A 17,899-nucleotide genomic window follows, 5' to 3' on the forward strand; every position below is an offset into this window, starting at 1 on the left:
CTCTCTGAAAACACACCCAGGGCTTCAAGCACACATTTTGACCCAATACTCCCTCCCAGCGGGCTGTGTTTTACCCACACCTGAAAGAGTTCAATCCTCTATTAATTAAAAAATCACTTGTGCTTCTCTCATTATGGGTAATACCATATGAATAAAATGCATCACATTTGCTTGTATCTCCAGGCATGTTTCATAGTCGTTCTGTTTATTGCTAATGTATATATACATACATGTTATCACTGTTATCATTCTGTCATGTCTCCAGGCATGTTTCTAGTCATTCCTTTCATAGCTCTCACTCACATTTCTCTTTTGCTTTTATAAATGTCCCTAAGGAATTGCTGACTGCCGCGGGGAAGCCAAGGAGCCCCTTCCAGAAATCTTACCCCGTACAAAGCTGTGTACTCGCCCTGACCGTACTCCCCTTCCCCGAAACTAAAAAGCAGCATAAAGAATTTCCTCCTTGAGTCACGCCGCAGCTCTGTTCGCAGCGCGGTGGAGCGCCGAGGGGCGGTGCGGAGCCGCCCCGCCCCGGCCCGGCCTTTATAGAGCCCGCGCCGCGCTGCGCCCCGGCAGCCGCTGCAGCTCCGCGACCTCGGCACCGCCGCCCCGCCGCCGGTAAGTGCCGTGTCTTTGACACCCAGTCGGCAGCTAAAGGCACCAGTGCCGCGTCTAAATCGATTGGGGTGAAGCGATTGCTCTTAAAATTACACTGAAATTAAAAAAGGAAAATAAAGCTACTGCGATGCAGTATCGCAGCTGTGGGGAAGGTCAGTTCTAGTTGCCACAGTATGTCAGAATTTTTAAAGGAATCAGCAGTACTGCTGTTTGTGGTGTGGAGGCTGGGCCAGAGAAAGTATCTATAGTAGCAAAGAGTAAATTACTTTCATTGCTGCCAAATATGCTAAAAATAATTGTCATAATAACGTTTAAGGGAAGTATATCTGCTGAAATTTCATCTGAATCTGAAAAGCATGCACAGCCAAGTACCTGAGGCATGATTTGCTTTCTTACATTATGACACCTGCTTACCAGCAAAGGTTGCATCTGCATTAGCGTTTTCATTTGTGTAGTGTCTATTTTCCAAATGAATCTAGTGATCTTCTTTATATCCTATGTTTTGGTCTGCACCGCTGTGTGTGTGAACTTAACGTGTGTTAGGAGTGTTCAATAATGAGCTATCAAGTACTTGCACTCTATTTCTTCCAAATAAAGTAAAACTAGAAGGTGCAATCCACATATCAGCAGGCATTCAGCCTGCAGGACCAAACTGGAATTAGTCCAGTGTAGAAATCTGAAGCAGGTACAGTGTGGAGCAGGTCTCTAGCACCAGCTCAGTTCTCTACATCCTCTTCTACTGCATTGCTTTGTTTGCTAATGTAAATATAGCTGAGAGTCCCATGCAATCTTTTAAAAATCAAGTTTTACAGTTTTCTAAAAGTGAGAATGCTTTAAAAAATACTCCAATGACTTGCATTACAATTTAAAAAGAGAAAAAGAGCTATGGGACTTTATTGTACCCCTGTTGTTATTACAAGATAATTTGCCATTGGAAAGATTGCTATACATGCTTGGCTACAAGATCCAACTGCATATAAGAAATCAAGACAGAATATGTTGTAAACCTCTAATACTGAAAATAAGTGAGGCAACATCACCAGCAGACTCTTAAGAGTTGGCATCGGTCAGAGGCATTTGGTGAGGTGGCCAGGTTTACCTAAGTGCTGAGCGTCAATATGCAGCTGATAACTACAGAGGTACTGAAAAACGGAGCTTTCTCTTTCGTACCCTGAAGCCGCATGCTCAGCGCTTTTGTTGAAGGTAACGATGGTCAGGTAAATAGGTACAAACAGTTGGGTAGCAGCTAAATACATCTACCAATTTTGAACTTTTAGTCCATTCTGCAAAAATGGAGTATGGATTTTTTCCAATTTCTATTTCCCTGCTTCAATTACACTCTTAAAAAAAGATCTGGTTGTATTGCTGCCTGTACAAAAAAGCTTCAAAGTATAACCTCTAATTTAATATATGGAAATAATAAGCAGATATCCTGCTGCAAGTAAGAGCTTAATTCTTCATCAGTTGTGTTGTAATTTATTCTGAAACCAGCTGAAGACAACAGAAGCAAGAAAGCTGACACTGCAGGCTACAGCATGACACGAAATTCCTCTTTTATTTTCAGAATCAAATAATACAGATAGAAGAAGAACAAAGGGAGAAGTTAACTAACAACATGAAGTTACTCATCTTCCTCACAGTAACCTTGGGTGCACTTGTCACAGGACTAGAGTCTGTAAGTTTTAAGTATATCAAAAGCCTAATCTTATTTCATGGAAAAAGGCATAGCCAACCTGCAAAGCAGAGGGAAAAACCTTGAAGGACAGAACAAGAATCCATTGTTGAATAAACTTTCTGGCTTTCATTCTATGGCACAAATGTGAAGTACCAAGGTCACCAAAATGATAGGGGCAATTGATGGATGTTGCATCTTTGCTGCACTGCTTGGTGGAGAGGGTGAAGTTTCCTTCCCTGTTTTAGGGACAGTGATGATTAAGAACTGCTTATGTTCTTACAGCATAAATAATTGTGATGTTGACCTGATGCAGTGGCACAGCTCAGTGGGGCTTTTCTGATCCTGGGGTTTTTTGGTGGTTTTTGTTTGCACGACATGGGATTAGTTTTCCTTCCTCATTCTGTTTTGCTTAATTAGAGCTCCACTTCTCATTCATATCCAGATTCCACAGAGCACATTCAGCAGGTAGCTACATGCAAAAAATTAAACTGTTGAAGGTATGCAGTAGGGAAAAGATGATCAAACCACATAAAAGGAACTGCCTCCTTAAAAATCCTTTTTTTTTCTTTTCCTGTAGATTTATAGCTGGAAATACTACAAGCTATATAAACGCAGATCAGAACACAAGGGTAAGCATCTGCCTGTTCTATTTGAACCTAAAAGGAACCTCTTATCCTGTACTTATACAAGAAGAAAGACCCTTAATGATACTGAAACACCCTAAAACTTAATTTTCAATTACATTTCACCTCTGCATTCAAATGTTTTGCCTATAACTAGTGATGTCTTTTACTTACAGAATGCCTTTGTTTGAATGGAGGAACATGCATTACCTATTACCTCTTTAGTGGAATTGGTCGTTGCATATGTCCAGATGGATACACTGGGATTCACTGTGAACTAGGTAGAGTATCTGTCTTCCTTAATGCTAACTAAATTGATTGGAAAGGTCTAAAAGATAGTCAAAGAATTAATATGAAATGCCAAATGAAAACATTACCCAGAAACATGACTGGATAGCCTTTAACAGTTTATGCTAACAGGCTAAATGAGGAGAAGCAAGTAAATGTTGGTGCAAAATCAGGATCTCTAATTTTTGTCCCTGCCTCCTCACTAAGGTTGCTTACCTCAACCTTACTTTTAGCTTGGGGTGGAAAAAATGAACTAGTTTGTGGGTGGTCAGAAGCAGAACAACTTATTAGGTTGTGAATTTCACTTAAACTGTTAAAGAATTAAATGCATGCATTGAAGTGTAAGATACTCGATGCTCAGAATCCATACAGAGCAAATTTAATAATAGTATCTAGTCAGTCTGGATTTTGCACTTGTTTTTGAGTGTAATGCAAGAACTTTTTTCCTCACTAGAAGGATTTGTCCACGTCTGTCCCAGAACAATTATAAACAAGAGCATGCTGCTAATAAAATATTTATTTTCTCAGACACTGACAGCACATGCTATACTGAAAATGGGAAGGACTACAGAGGGATGGCAACAGAAGATAAATGTCTGCCATGGAACTTGCCCTCACTAATCAGGAGGGGTTATTACCATGCTTACTCAGAGAATGCTTTGCAGCTTGGGCTGGGCAAACACAGCTACTGCAGGTAAGAAAAACATCACTCTTCTTGTGATAACTTCCATTATCACAGCCCCAGAGATGCTTCACTGAGAAACATGTTTTTAAAATCTAACATTACAGAGCTGAATTATTGACTAAGAATATTTGGAATGTGAGTTTCTGAAAGATTATTTTCCCTGGCATATCTTGCAACAAAATATTTTGTTTTTTTCCAGACCACTTGGAATTTTAAAATACTATGGCTTTTTAAAACTGTCTTTATGAAAAGAACTCTTTTTATCTTTTAGAAACCCAAATGGAAGGAGCAGACCTTGGTGTTACACCAAAAGGGGATCTGCCATTCAAGAAACACCTTGCAACATAGAGAAGTGTGGTAAGTAATATTAGTTTCAACACAATTGGGGTTTTGTTTGGTTTTTTAAGTTTTAATAGCACAAGTTTGGAGTTTATTTGTAAGAACACCTGAACAAAATTTTTCTTTTCACAGGGCCTACGTGTGGTCAAAGGAGCATCAGCAAGAACTTCAAGATTGTTGGTGGAAGGCAGGCAGAGGTTGAGTCTCAGCCTTGGATAGCTGGCATCTTCCAAACCATAAGGGGCATGGAGCACTTCCTGTGCGGTGGCAGCCTCATCGACCCGTGCTGGGTGCTCACAGCAGCACACTGTTTCCACACTCCGTAAGTTTCCAATTCCATGGGCTTCTTATTTGACACTTTCTTGAACTGATTTCTTGGTGTGATGCTCCCTGAGCAACCCTTTGGAATGCACCACAGTAAGAATGTTCCTTTGACTGAACAAAACAAGAGCAGCAAAAGAAACATTAAGCCTCTGGGAGCCCACGTCTAGCAGAATGAACAAGCAAGATGTGGACAGTTGGGTGGGATGCAATTTAAACAATTCAGTGTATACTGGTGCCAGGATTTCATTTTTACCTCAGCCCTTCCCCAAACCTAGTAATTGTACTGATGATGATGAGCTGTGTAATACATCTATGGCTGTTTGTTGTTGACTTTTCCATGGAAAGCTGATCCTTTTGGCATCCTGCAGGGGATTCTTAAGGCCAACGCCTTTCATTAGTAGCAACCTGTTAGGCATGTGTCAAAATGTCTGAATATCTATCTTAATCCCTTCAAATGGAAAATTAGGATGCTTTTCTTCAGAATATTGGATCAACTTTCAAAGCGGACTGAAATTTACTTTTTCTTATCAGCACTAAAATAAATATGAAACAGAACTGAGACTGGATATCAGCTGTTGACCTTACTCTCAGAAATCAGTAGTCTTCATCAATCTCCCTACTCTCACTCAGGTCAAGAAGACCAATAAACAAATCTGTCTACAAAGTCTTCCTTGGCAAGTCCATACTGAATGTTACTGATGATAAAGAACAAGTATTCATGGTTGATGAGATCATCTCTCACCCTGACTTCACAGATGACACAGGTGGCAATGAGAATGATATTGGTAAGTGTTGTCTTGATAAAAGCCTTTAAAACACTGGGGATAGGTGAAGGCTGCATAATTGTGGCATACATCTAAAAAACCAGAACCAGAGATGGGAAGAAGGGGAACAGGAACAGCCTGAAAACTAGGCCTGTTCTGACAGTTTTTGCACTTGTGTAAGTTTTGGTTGTGGTACATATCAGATGCGTTACCTGGCAGACAGTCTCTGGACCTGTGGAAGACGGCTTTTCCATAAGCACTGGTGGCAGCATTGCATTTCTGCCATTTTATTATGTGTCTAAAGATCAGACTGTATGTATAGTAAAAGATGAAAAAATGCATGCACAGTAGGTTTCATCATATAGCATGGGAATGCCATATCAGCCACCTCATTAGCTGAAGGTTATCCTGAATTAATTCAGACTTTTATGAAAGTCTGGGTTTCACAAGCCTAGTCCTTAAGCAACCATGTCAGAGATGGGTTTTTGCAACTTGAACAGAACAGACTTGTCACTCTTGCACTTGACATTTAGAATTCTACCACTGCTTCCAGATTCCTGCTGCTGCTAAAGTAAAGAAAATCCAAGAATATCTTTGTAAGCCATTCAGGATAGTGGATATCACCCTCTGCAGCCAGTCAGAAAGTTGATCTTTTAAAACATCCGAAGATACTCTTGCAGATTATCTTTGCCTGAGCTATCAGCCCCTATCCTTTGAGGAAGCAAGTTCAAGTTGGAACATTTGTCAATTTTAGTGTTGGGAAATGAATGTTTGTTGTTATTAAGTAATGACTCAATCCAAAAGCAATGAGGGGAGCCTTGTGTAACCAGAACTAAATATAATTGTAACCATTCCAATTAACTGTACCAAGTACTGCTATTGTCAGAACTAGAGGGGAAAAATTTGCTTTACAAATCTAACTGTATCTTTTCTGACTTGGTTCATAGCTTTGATAAGGATAAAGACGACTTCTGGACAGTGTGCAGTAGAATCCAAGTATGTCAGAACAGTCTGCTTGCCAGAGAGGAACCTTTACTTAAAAGAGAATACTCACTGTGAAATAGCTGGCTATGGAAAACAAGATTTTTGTAAGTAAATTACTTCTCTTCCCAAAGCTGGTCTTCCACAATGGTGGGAATGTGATGATTTTTACACCATGATCTGTGGAGTATTAAAAAAGGATTCCTTTCTATTGTATGCATTCCATATGCATCTCTTGAAGATGACCTTTGCTATCAGCTTCTCTAGTTGTCTATGGCATTTCCTATTTGATGCTTCTCTCTCTCATCAACCATACAAAGTAATGCAAGATGTAAACCACAATTTTTACTGTTCCTGATGTGATGAGAAGCAGAAAAAATTAAAGCTGTGTGGAAGAATTAGCAAAGGATTGCATTTGTCCAGAATTTCCATCAAAAATTATTAAACTCTTTCCCTTTAAAAACTAAACTTTATATTTTGAATTTGGATAATTTGTTTTTCTCTTTGAAACTTATTTATGAACAGTAAAAGCAAACCAATACTGCATAAGGTGGAAGTAAGAACCTCAATGAAAAATTGGAATGGTTATGCTAATTTAAGTGCAGAAATTGTTTTATGGGGGTTTCTTACTTCTTTTTGTTTCTTGGAGGGTGAAAATAATACTTTTTTTTTTTTTTTTACAGATGACATCTTCTATGCTCAAAGACTGATGTCAGCCACTGTGAACTTAATATCACAGAGAAAATGCAAATATGAATACTATGACAATATTAGAGTTACTGACAACATGGTCTGTGCTGGGGATCCCGCATGGCAGATTGATGCCTGCAAGGTAAAATTGGTTTGGTTTATTTTCTAAATAATTTCAAATGCATGTACACTACTATACAGATCAGTTGGCAGCATCTTGTAATTCTACTAGTCAGAAGAGTTTCTAATGTAATTAGAAATTACTACGTTAAGTGGAGTTGACCTGTCGTGTGGCCAAATATCTGGAATAAAGTTGGAACCCAGAGTTAGGTTTTATCCCCTCCAGGCCTTTCTTTGAAGGTGCAGGAAGTGCAGTATCTTAGCTACTGTTTTTTCTCAAGGCCTTATTTTCAATCTATTCAAGCAATAGCTGATAGATATCCATCAGAGCTATATTAGCAACTGTTCTAATCTCAGCTTGCACATTAACTGTAGCTTTGCAAGGGTAGAATACAGGGGACGCTGAGCTCCTCCAGGTTCCTCAAAACTAGATTTATTTCCCTGCACCTTACTGGGCAGAGTGACCATAGGAGCCACTGAAAAGAACAAGCATCCTCAAGTGTAAAACTACCTTATGGACAGGGAGCCAATTCTGTGATGAAGAATAGGGCATGTTAGCCTTGACCTTGTATCACTAGTCTAGTATCAGTGCTTATAAACTTAGCATGGGGATGGAGGATTGTTTTCCAAGGCAACTATTCTCTTGGTATCCTGATAGGGGGAACTAGAGGCCTCCTCAGCTTTAGAGACTGTTCAAGTCACAGCAGATGCCAAACTTTCTGTTCCATTGAAGCAATGTTCTCAAAAATCAAAGCTTTAGCTCATAGGTCTTTACTAGCTTGCTTAATTCTAGGCTCCACCTGCAGAAAATGACCTAAGATGTTCTCTTTCTGTTGTCAGGGAGATTCCGGTGGCCCCATGGTCTGTGAGCACAATGGCAGGATGATGGTTTATGGGATTGTCAGCTGGGGAGATGGCTGTGCAAAGGAAAACAAGCCTGGTGTTTACACCAGAGTTACTCAATACCTTAACTGGATTGACTCCAGCATGAATGGGCTAGCTGCCAAGAGTCGTTTTCTTCCTGAACCAAAGTGACCTATTTTTGACAGCTGGACTGAAATGAACAAAATTTTGCCTATACTGACACCAGGACAGTGAAGACCTGCATGTCATAAGAGGCTTTCATTTTGAATGCTTGTCTGGTCAGTCACTCGCATCAGTGTTCCTGAGGCATGAGGCAGAGAGAGGGTTGATATATTATCTTACCTGGAAACCACTCAGTGGGAAGCTAAAATATTTAACATTTAAATGAGTATTCCCATGCATGATACTATGCATAGCAACTTAGCTGTCTACTTCATTTATGAACCAGCATTTGGTCTGGAAATATTGATACAGTTTCAACTTGCTTTACTCAAGTATTCATTTTATAACTGACCTGAGTCTAAAATCTCCCCTCATTGTACTGAATAGTACTAAGTCTCAAGTCCTACAAACATAGTCTGTTAAGACCAGTACTGAGAGAGTGATCAGACTTGGCATCAAAACGTTGGGGAAAAAAAAAAAAGTAGTAGCTGAGTCAGCATAACAAACTCTTAATGTATTTCACTTTGCCAGAAGGCAAATTGGAAGCTTGCTGGACTTCCAGGTCACATCTGAAGGTGTCTGTGTCCCCTGGAAAATCTGATTATGCAACCTCTCTACATGTACCTGGAGAAGATTTAACGACTTGGCATTTGTTGAATGCTGCAGGCATCAAAAGTCAGAAATTTATTTCCATTCATTTAACTGATATTATATGGAAGTGATTTTTTTTATCTCCAAGACTTATTCTGGGTTTATTTTTAAACTTATTGTTTCTTAGATTTGAATTATTTGTCTGAGGGCTGGAACCTCAAGTTTTATTTAAATTATTTTTACTGTGTTTAACTTATTGTTTGTATTATGGATGTTAAATATCATTAAAAGAAATTCTTCTTATGTGTTTGTTTCTCCTCTCTGGAAAATAGAAGGGTGACTCAAAAGATAATTGTCATTATTAAGTTCTAATGTGACTGTAATTTTCCTTAGTAAAACATAAATATTTGAACTTTCTGATTAGTGAAGGATTTGATATGCATAAGCTAAATTCTCTTTTTCCAAAAAGCACATGGGTGTTTGTGAAAAGGCTGCTACAGCTGTAGCTTCATGTGGTCTGGGTACATCAACCTTGCACACTGGTGAAGGAATGATATGAAGAAGAACCTTGATGAAGTCTGGTCCTTGAGACTCAAGACTGAACTAGGTAACATCTCCACTCTTTGCAGTGCTGTTATTATTGTCATGTGTCCTTAGACTTCAGTCCCCTTTCTATAAAAGGGGTGGGACAGCACTTCCCTTTTCCCACAGATCTGCCTGGCTCTGAGCTGTCAGGAGCGAGAGTTGACAGCTGTGTGACTGTACTGTGACTAATGTCCTGACAGCCCAGTGGTGGACAGGGACACTAAGCACTACTGAAACACGAAATGATTACTGACAGTGCTGGATTGCAAACTGTTAGGCAATACAACTTGTGGTTGAGATCTGCAAATTTATAAGTGGAGTTTACCACTGTGTGTGGTAGAGTTATCTGGGGCAAATTTGTGGACTCCTGATTCAAGTTTGTGCAGGGAGTTGGTTACAATTGCATTGTTTCTGGAGTTAGAGATCTCATGTGAGAGATGGGAGACTGGAGACTGTGAGAAGAAAAGCACCTCTTCACTGCTTCTTTTGACTACAACTACCAGGATGGCTTGACCAGTGCTGGCAGAGAATGCTCCATGCCCAAAGTAAGTAATGGCAATACAGTTTTAGACATAAAATATACTAGGTTTTAAGCATGTCTTTTGGCATGCTACAAATTTCTTACTCAGTATTCCACTTTAATACTTATCAAAATACTTAAATCAGTGACTCTTCAGCAGGTGGAGAATATAAATACCTTCATGGCCATTGCATATGATTTTCATTGCAATGAACAGCATATTTATAATCAATTTCTCTAAGCTTTTTCTATGCAGAGATATAATTTAATTTTCAACTTATTTCCATCATTATGAATATAAGCAAGAATGAAAAAGGAGTGAAAAATAAAACTTGCATTTAGGACTCCTTCAGTCTGAAGTCTAGGGAACTCTAGGCAAAATATAAATAAAGATAGGATCTTGAAAACAGAGAGCCTTTAGATGCTGTTTGGGTGTGCATCTTTTTTGTTCTTTATATTGGATAAGTTAATCCAACAAAAATTAAATTTTTAGACAAACATACACTATACATACACCTCTGCTCTGGCTGCTATACCATTTTATATAGTCTCTTTCAATGTTCTCTGCATAATTTTGGCCCCACAGCTACATCAGAGCCTAGAAAAACAGACGGCAAAGATGAGAGCATAGTTTTGCAAAACTTCCTCTTCCTGCAATAGAATTCACAGGAAATATTCTTTCCATGTTACAGAGAAGTGAGCAGGTGTTGATCCAGGTTTAGGTGCTGGTGAAGATGGAAACAGCCCAGCGAACTATGCATAGAGGCTGGCAAACACACCTGCAGAATGACAAAAGCATGACCAGAGAGAATGGTTTTGGAAGATTAAATTAGATATCTGCTGGGTTCAAACATACATGCAAGACAAAATTTGATATTATAAAGCTACCCTTAGTTGATATAGTTCATTGCCTTCAGGTATTTGCTGGCACTAGAGAGGAACAGAATAGGAGTCCAACAAGTATTTAGAAACAGCTCTGAGGTGGGCATCAGCCCAAGTGAAGAGATCATACTCTCGGAAGCCTTACTAACATGATCTCAAGTTCCTACTTATCTTCAATCCTTCAACAGAAGAAACACATCAAATGAAGAGGAAAAAGCCATATCCGATGTGTCCAGAGCACATAGGAAGCTTGTTTAACCTGTCAGCTCTTAGAAGGAAGTGATGCATCCTGAATGCACAGACCACTTGACCTTATATAGCTGAAGCTTTCTTCATGGAAGTGAAACTAAAATGTGACTCAAAGCACTTAAAAATAAAATCTGTTTTTAAAAAAAGAAAGGGATGAGGAAATGTAACATATCATCACCTATTTGTTACACCACTTCCATGTGGAATTGCATGCATGAGAGTATTTTGCTTGTGCATATTGAAACCTGAACTAAAAACCCAACATGACTATTTGGTCACTAAGCCTTTGGCTAATTTTGACACCTAACCACAGCTCCTGTTTTATGCCTAATGAGTACAGAATTTATCCATAAAAAGAAAATCAAGTCTTTCTGCATCCATCAGTCTTGTAATTTCAGGTTTCAGATATCTCCATCTTAAACTGAAGTAAAAAAAAGTGACATATTTGAAACTACATATTCATTGAAGAAAAAATCTGGGTTCCAATTCAGTTTGGCATAGCCCTTCTAAATCCATCACATCTCATGCAATATACAAGTGGACAATCTGATCAGAATTTGGGTTGTCCTGTTTAACCTTTTGGCAAGTGAATGAAATGAACTATGAGAAGTGAAAACACATGCATTTGAAGGAACAAGGACTATGTACTTAATGAACAGCAAAATGAGATGCAGACCCAGAAGTCAAGCATGAAAACACATGCAGACCCACATGAGCAGTATGCTCAGTTCCTGTGTGCAGTTCCATATCTACAGCCAACAAGTTGACTCATTCAGATTTAGGCAGCATCTGCCTGGTAGGATACACTAATGATCTTTGAAGCTGGAAAGGGCTGTGAGAATACCAGCATCCAAACAGAATCTAGAGTGAATGCAGAGTCATTGAAAATGAACAAGATAATGAAGACAAACAGGAATAACCAAATGCACAGAAGTAGATGAGTGATGACTGGTACTAAAAGAGATCCAGAAAGCATTGCAGACCACAGGCTGAATTTAAGTCAACAGTGTTGAGTAAAAAACTGTAAACATACTGGCATGTACTTAAGGGCACAGTTTGTAAACCTCAGAACAAGGCAAACACTCAGCTGTGTTTTGAGTGTCATTCTTCTTGATGAGAAGACAACTGCAATCTATGGTCCGGAACATGACAAGGAGAAAAGACTGAAAACATTCCAGAAAAGCAAAATCTACAAGGGACATTTTCTTCAAAAGAGAAAAGGCTGAAGCAGAGAAGGGAATAAACTGTTCTCTGCATCTTCTGGAGATGGGGTGAAAAGCAATAATCTTGTTTGCAGGAAGGGAAACTGAACTGAAATATTATGAAATTACTCTACTGGTAAGAGTAGTGAAGCATGAAATAAATGGAATTGAGTGGTGTTGGGCCTCATCCTCTGGAATTTTTAAAAAAAAAATTAAACAGAAATAAAATAGTTGGTTTGGATTCTTGCAATGCAACTGAAAGGTATTTTGAGAAATCATCTAACCTCAGGTTCCCTGCTTTATTATGAAATCAATGAACATGCTCAGTGACTGAGATGACTACATGAAAATACAGACATTGCAGGGAAATTTAGAAATAATATTACACAATTTACCCATCTTTTTTAAAAGTGGCTTTAAGAAATGGGTCCTATGAAAGAAAATAATCTGCATTTCTGAATTAACAATTAAAGGCAAACCTCTTAATGCTAGACTAATAACTATAAAGAGTTTTGAGCAAACCTTTCAGTGACTCTTAAAAAAAATAATATTCTAGAAAGGACTAGAATCAAATTGTTTCCATGTCCCACTGGACAAAATAATGTCAATGAATAACATGTGCAACTGGCAAGAGAGTAAAATTATTATCCCCCACTGGATAGTGGAAATGTTTTTTTTTCTACTGAGTAACTGAAAAGTGGTTTGTATGTAATGCTATGACTTGGCATCATACACATGAATTACCTCAGCATGCTTTGAGCTAGAGGCCCCTGGGTGTGTGATAAAATCTCCCAAAGCTCAGTATTATTGTAAGAGGCAATCACAGAAAGAGATGAAAATTACAGGCAACCACAAGTCTTTGCTAGTCACAGACTTATGCATTTTGGGATTTGGTGCCTGTTTGCTGACAGTATAATTCCAGAAAACCAGATGGGCACATTTACACATCCACAGGCAGTTTCACATTTATTAGAAATGAACCAAAGTATCTCTGCTAGTCATAGTTGGGATGTTCCAAGTGCAGTAAATTCATAACATCAACAGTAGTAGTTAAGAATTACTTACCACAAATTCTTCCCTAAATTTTCTTGCCTTGTGGCACAAAACTTTAGCCTAAGTTAAAACAATGCATGCCCAAGTGACATAAACCAGAACATCACTACAGCTGTTGAAATTGCAGCTGTTCCATGAAGATCACAGCATGTACTTGGCATTACTACAGCATGTTAGCACCCATGATAAAAAAATCTTCACTAATGTTCCAACTCCTTCATCTTCACACGCACCTGCAAAGTCTGACACATTGCAAATTTGTGTGGTTGGATAATATTTTTATTTTTAAATATGCTTACGTGCTATGTTAACAGCAGCCCCAGCCACATGAAGGACTGCCTTAAACTGTTGCCTGTGACCACCTCAGTCAAATTTTGCTCTAGAACTTGCTAGACTGTACCTGAGCCAACATTGCAGAACAGCAAGGGGTTTTAAATAGCTGCCATTCAAAACTGAATTGATTTATCTCAGAAATTATTTTCCTTAGACACCTTGCATTTGGGATCAGTGTATTTGATTAAAGACATCACATTTTATGTATCCTCTTAAAGAACAAGCAATTCCTAATTTAATTTCAAATTAGACATACACAGATAAATTAGAAATATTTTTCCAAAACAAGCCAGTTCCATCTAAAATAACTGCAATTAGGTTGTTTATCTTACGTATTAAATCTTTTGTCCTCTAAGAACACTCTGTCTTACATTAACTGTATCCTCTATTTACAATGGGCTTGTTTTAATACACACAGCACCAAGAAATTTGGTGTTTATTACCTGGAGAGACAAATCAGAATTTTTTTACATTCTGTAGCTGAAACCAGGCCACAGAAATGTTTTCTGATGGTCAACTTGACTCAGCCTTAAAACTAAATTAACGGGATTTTAAAACATTCACAGGGAAAATTATACCAGCCACAAACTTTACTCTTAAAAATTTGGAACAAGTCTTATTTTTACAGTCCTATTCTAGACATAAAATACACATATGTCCTCGTCAAGCATGAAAGCAATCATATGGCCAGGAAAAATATTAACTGTTCAGAGGCAACAGAGCTGTCACACATATAAGATGATAAGTGGTGGAAGACGATAAAGAAACAGTGGATTTCAGCCTCCCAAGTTTATGAGTGCTTTGAACTGCAAAGCTTAAAAACAAAGTTTGTCACCTGACTGTGATCTATGCCAGCAGTCTTTTATATCAACAAACCTGCAATAATAATAAAAATATGCATTATTAATATATTGAAAATGCCAGGAGACAGCAATGTGTAAAGAACTCTCTGGAACCAGATACAGAATCTCAATGATAATACTCCAGGCACCAGAGCCAGGCTATATATACCTGTGCTGGCACTTACACTGACAGACTTTGTGTCAGTATAAATAATGAGACAAGTACACAGGTACAATGAAATATTATAGTTTTCACTACATTAGTTTAAATAACTTAATTATCTTTGCCTGATGGGACAATTTCCCAGCTACAAAGACTGTGGAAACAAGGTTCAAATTTCACAAGTACCAGAGATTTTCTGCTATGCTTTTTCCTACTAAACATTCATGTCAAGGGCTGAAGTTTTTATATATATGTAATGTATTTTACTGACTTAATCCCAAAGAATCCCACAAGTCTCCAGCATCTGAGCTCCTGCATTCAACCTGAACGAGAAAATAGGTGTATCTACTGGTATATACTAGTTTCTATAGGGACAATCAAGATTAGATGCTATCTAATTATTGGATTTTCTTTGTCCGGTATCTGTTAAACTTGCCTGGACACTACCATTAACATTACAGTCTCCAGGCTCTTCCAATGGCAAAGAGCATTTCTGTAGGAGCTTTCCCTCATAGAAGGTTACCAGTAACCCAACCATGTTATTGGTATCACTGCACAGGAGCCAATGGCTAATTTTTATTAATAACAAACCCACTGCCAAACAGAGCTTTTAGCGTTGTATTTTTAGTAACAGAATCTTGGTATGGAAAAAAAGATACATCAAGACAGGGTTTGTACATTAAGCTTTACAGAAAATAAATGAAAAGGTCTTTAGCTCAAAGATACAGGTAATCAATTTGGAGACTTATGAGCTATTAGAAAAATAATGTTTTAAAGGAGGAAGGTAAATATAGCACTGACAAGCATACCTATAATACTGAATGATCTACAAGAGTGATTGAATTCTTATCTCCAGATTTAGTACTGTGTTTGGTCCAGCCTCAGCTCTCATTTTACATGAAATAATCTCACGCCTACAAAGCTCCCAGCAGACAAGGCAGTTTCCCTGATTTAAACCCAACTCTATTAAAGGTTTTATGAAAATCTGCAGAAAAATTAAGTATGTCTTTTATTGATTGGTCTAGATAGACTCCAACTTGTTAGGTGCCTAAGGTGGGCAGTGAGGCGCGAGCATCTCCATCCCTGTCCCGGCAGCCAGGGTACAGACCTGCCGCTAGATGGGGGAGCAGCCTCGGAAAAAGAGACGCTGTCTCTCGCAGCCAATGCACAGGCAATCCCTTGAGCACGTAAATCACAGTGAAGTGGTTTTATTTATAGCACAACCTTTGCCCCCCTTCCACCTCAGTACTTATAAAAAGGTAAGTATAGGACAAACAGTAGTTAGTCAGCCATTTAAGTATATAACTCATCACTTCTATCTATGATCATTCCAGACAAGTCTGTGATTCCTCACTGACATTTATAATCCTGCATTTTCCTGATCTATCTAGACTTCAGGTAATGCTAGCACCTTTACAGCAGCAGAATGGCCAGAACGCTGTCCTTATGAGAACCCCTTGCCACAACAAAGACAGTTACTTCGTGAACAAAACATAAATAAATAAAACAAACAAAAACCTAAACCCAAAACAAACAAACAAACAAAAACCCAACAAAAAAACCAAACCAAACAAAATAAAAGCAATTATTTCATGTCACGTTCACAGGAAGGCGTGGAAGGCATGGAAACAGCGGGAAAAGTGTTTAAGAACCTGCAAAAGCGTACTTCACCACATAACCATTTTCCTCCACCAAAGCATGAGCTCGACTGAAATAGCACAGCCAAAGATAAACTGGCACACAAAGCACAAGCAAACGCGGCAACACTAAATCTTACCTAAGAAGAGTAGCAGTTATAATTGTGTTGAGAGGGAGCGCTGACAGTGATCCTCCCTGAGCCGCTCTAAAGCTCTGGATCATTAAAACGTGCCCGCCAACTGCTGCCGCTTGAGAGCATCTCCCGCTGCCTCCACGCTGCCGGCGCCGCTGGGGGCGCCCGCGCCTCGCGGCGGCGGAGCCGGGACCGCGGGACGGACACGGCGGGATGGGCACGGCGGGATGGGCACGGTGGGATGGGCACAGTGGGATGGGCACGGCGGGGCCGGGATGGCGGGATGGGCACAGCGGGATGGGCCGGGATGGCGGGATGGGCACGTTGGGATGGGCACGGCGGGGCCGGGATGGCGGGATGGGCACGGCGGGGCCGGGATGGCAGAGGCAGGAAGCCCCCGACCAGCGGGGCGTGCGAAGACAGAGCCAGGCGGCCCAGACTGCGGCAGCCGTGTGTGTTGCCATACAAATGCCGTGGACAGGGGATGGTGCCTTCCCCAAGGGACATCCCGGGCACCCGCAGTGGTCCGAGGCTGTAACTCCCGCTTATGAAAGTAGTAATTCCCATATCGTTATAGGAATACTAATTTCAGGCCGTGTGGCCATGTCTCAGTATTCGCTGCTCTGGCCTGAGAGATGCTGACTCTTCTCCAGACCGTTTCTACACACAAGTGACTCCAGTCACTTGCTACACACAAACAGAGACAAATACTTTGCTGTATTTTGCCGAGTTAGAACAACACAGTGCAATTTGCTTTGAATTCGCTTAATCTCTTGGATTTTGGACGTTTTAACTTCAAGTTTTAACTTCAAGACAACACCCACAAAGTTTCTATTCAGTCCTTAACTGCCTTCTTAAGGTCATGAAAACAAACTCAGATAATAGGCAAAAGTTTGTTTACAATTTACTTTTCATGGTCTTCACATCTGACACATTCAGGCAGGGAAGCAAAGTATGGTCAAGTGATTTCTGAAAACATGCTGCCATCAGAAGCTGCATCAACATTTTCGGAACCCAACTGATCTTACACTGACTAATTATTGTGATCTATTCAGGCATCAACGCACAGCTAAAATGACAAATCTTATCCATTTGTTCAAGAAGTTGTCCCGTTCTGAAAGTAAAAATGGCATTACAATATCAAAATAGGTGTAACACAACGATTAACAGACCATCCAGCCAGAGAGCACTTGAATGTGTTTAATAAATAAGTCTGCACGCCCCTTTGCTACAGTTGTCTGATTTGTGTTACCACTCGTTACCAAATTTTAGGAAGCCCATGACCCAAATACTATCATTCTGAACCTTGGAAACCAGAAACCAGTAAAGCATCCATGACTGGATAATTGTAAGATTAAGAAACTTTTTCAGGCTCTAAATTATCGAATTAACATATTTTTAAGAAATATAAGGTATATGGTCAATATAAAGAATCCTAATTCACCATTCAATTAAAGATTACTTTAAAGATTATTTTCTTCTTTACACGTGAAAAGAATTCAGTATTGCTTAAAGAAGCAAATTAACAAAAGTGAATACTTATTTCGTCTCATTCTGCAGATGGCAAACAAACAT

General features: G+C 39.3%; 1 protein-coding gene and 1 long non-coding RNA gene across 3 annotated transcripts in view; one reads left to right on the forward strand and one right to left on the reverse strand.

Annotated features, from left to right (window-relative positions):
* The first annotated feature begins 590 nt into the window (after positions 1-590).
* PLAU (plasminogen activator, urokinase) lies at positions 591-9,027 on the forward strand. The gene is made up of 11 exons (XM_053949772.1): positions 591-618; positions 2,183-2,293; positions 2,871-2,922; positions 3,093-3,197; positions 3,733-3,898; positions 4,161-4,246; positions 4,361-4,550; positions 5,183-5,337; positions 6,264-6,404; positions 6,981-7,129; positions 7,948-9,027. Exons 2-11 carry the CDS (start codon positions 2,234-2,236, stop codon positions 8,140-8,142), a joined length of 1,299 nt encoding a protein of 432 aa, XP_053805747.1. The 5' UTR covers positions 591-618; positions 2,183-2,233; the 3' UTR covers positions 8,143-9,027.
* LOC128791853 (uncharacterized) overlaps positions 2,214-17,899 on the reverse strand; it is a 56,148-nt gene continuing 40,462 nt past the window's right edge. For both annotated transcript variants that reach the window (XR_008432185.1, XR_008432187.1), the window contains 2 exons: positions 6,371-6,477; positions 2,214-2,762 (listed from right to left, as the gene is read on the reverse strand). This is a non-coding gene — a long non-coding RNA (uncharacterized LOC128791853). The remainder of the gene's footprint in view (positions 2,763-6,370; positions 6,478-17,899) is intronic.

The sequence above is a fragment of the Vidua chalybeata genome, chromosome 8, assembly GCF_026979565.1.
Source record: "Vidua chalybeata isolate OUT-0048 chromosome 8, bVidCha1 merged haplotype, whole genome shotgun sequence".
Taxonomy (NCBI): Eukaryota; Metazoa; Chordata; class Aves; order Passeriformes; family Viduidae; genus Vidua; species Vidua chalybeata.

Coding starts and splice junctions, on each gene's coding strand:
- PLAU (XM_053949772.1), top strand. CDS start 2,234: ATGAAGTTACTCATCTTCCTCACAGTAACCTTGGGTGCACTTGTCACA. Junction 2,923..3,092: donor ACGCAGATCAGAACACAAGG/GTAAGCATCTGC, acceptor TTTTACTTACAG/AATGCCTTTGTTTGAATGGA. Junction 3,899..4,160: donor GGCAAACACAGCTACTGCAG/GTAAGAAAAACA, acceptor TTTATCTTTTAG/AAACCCAAATGGAAGGAGCA.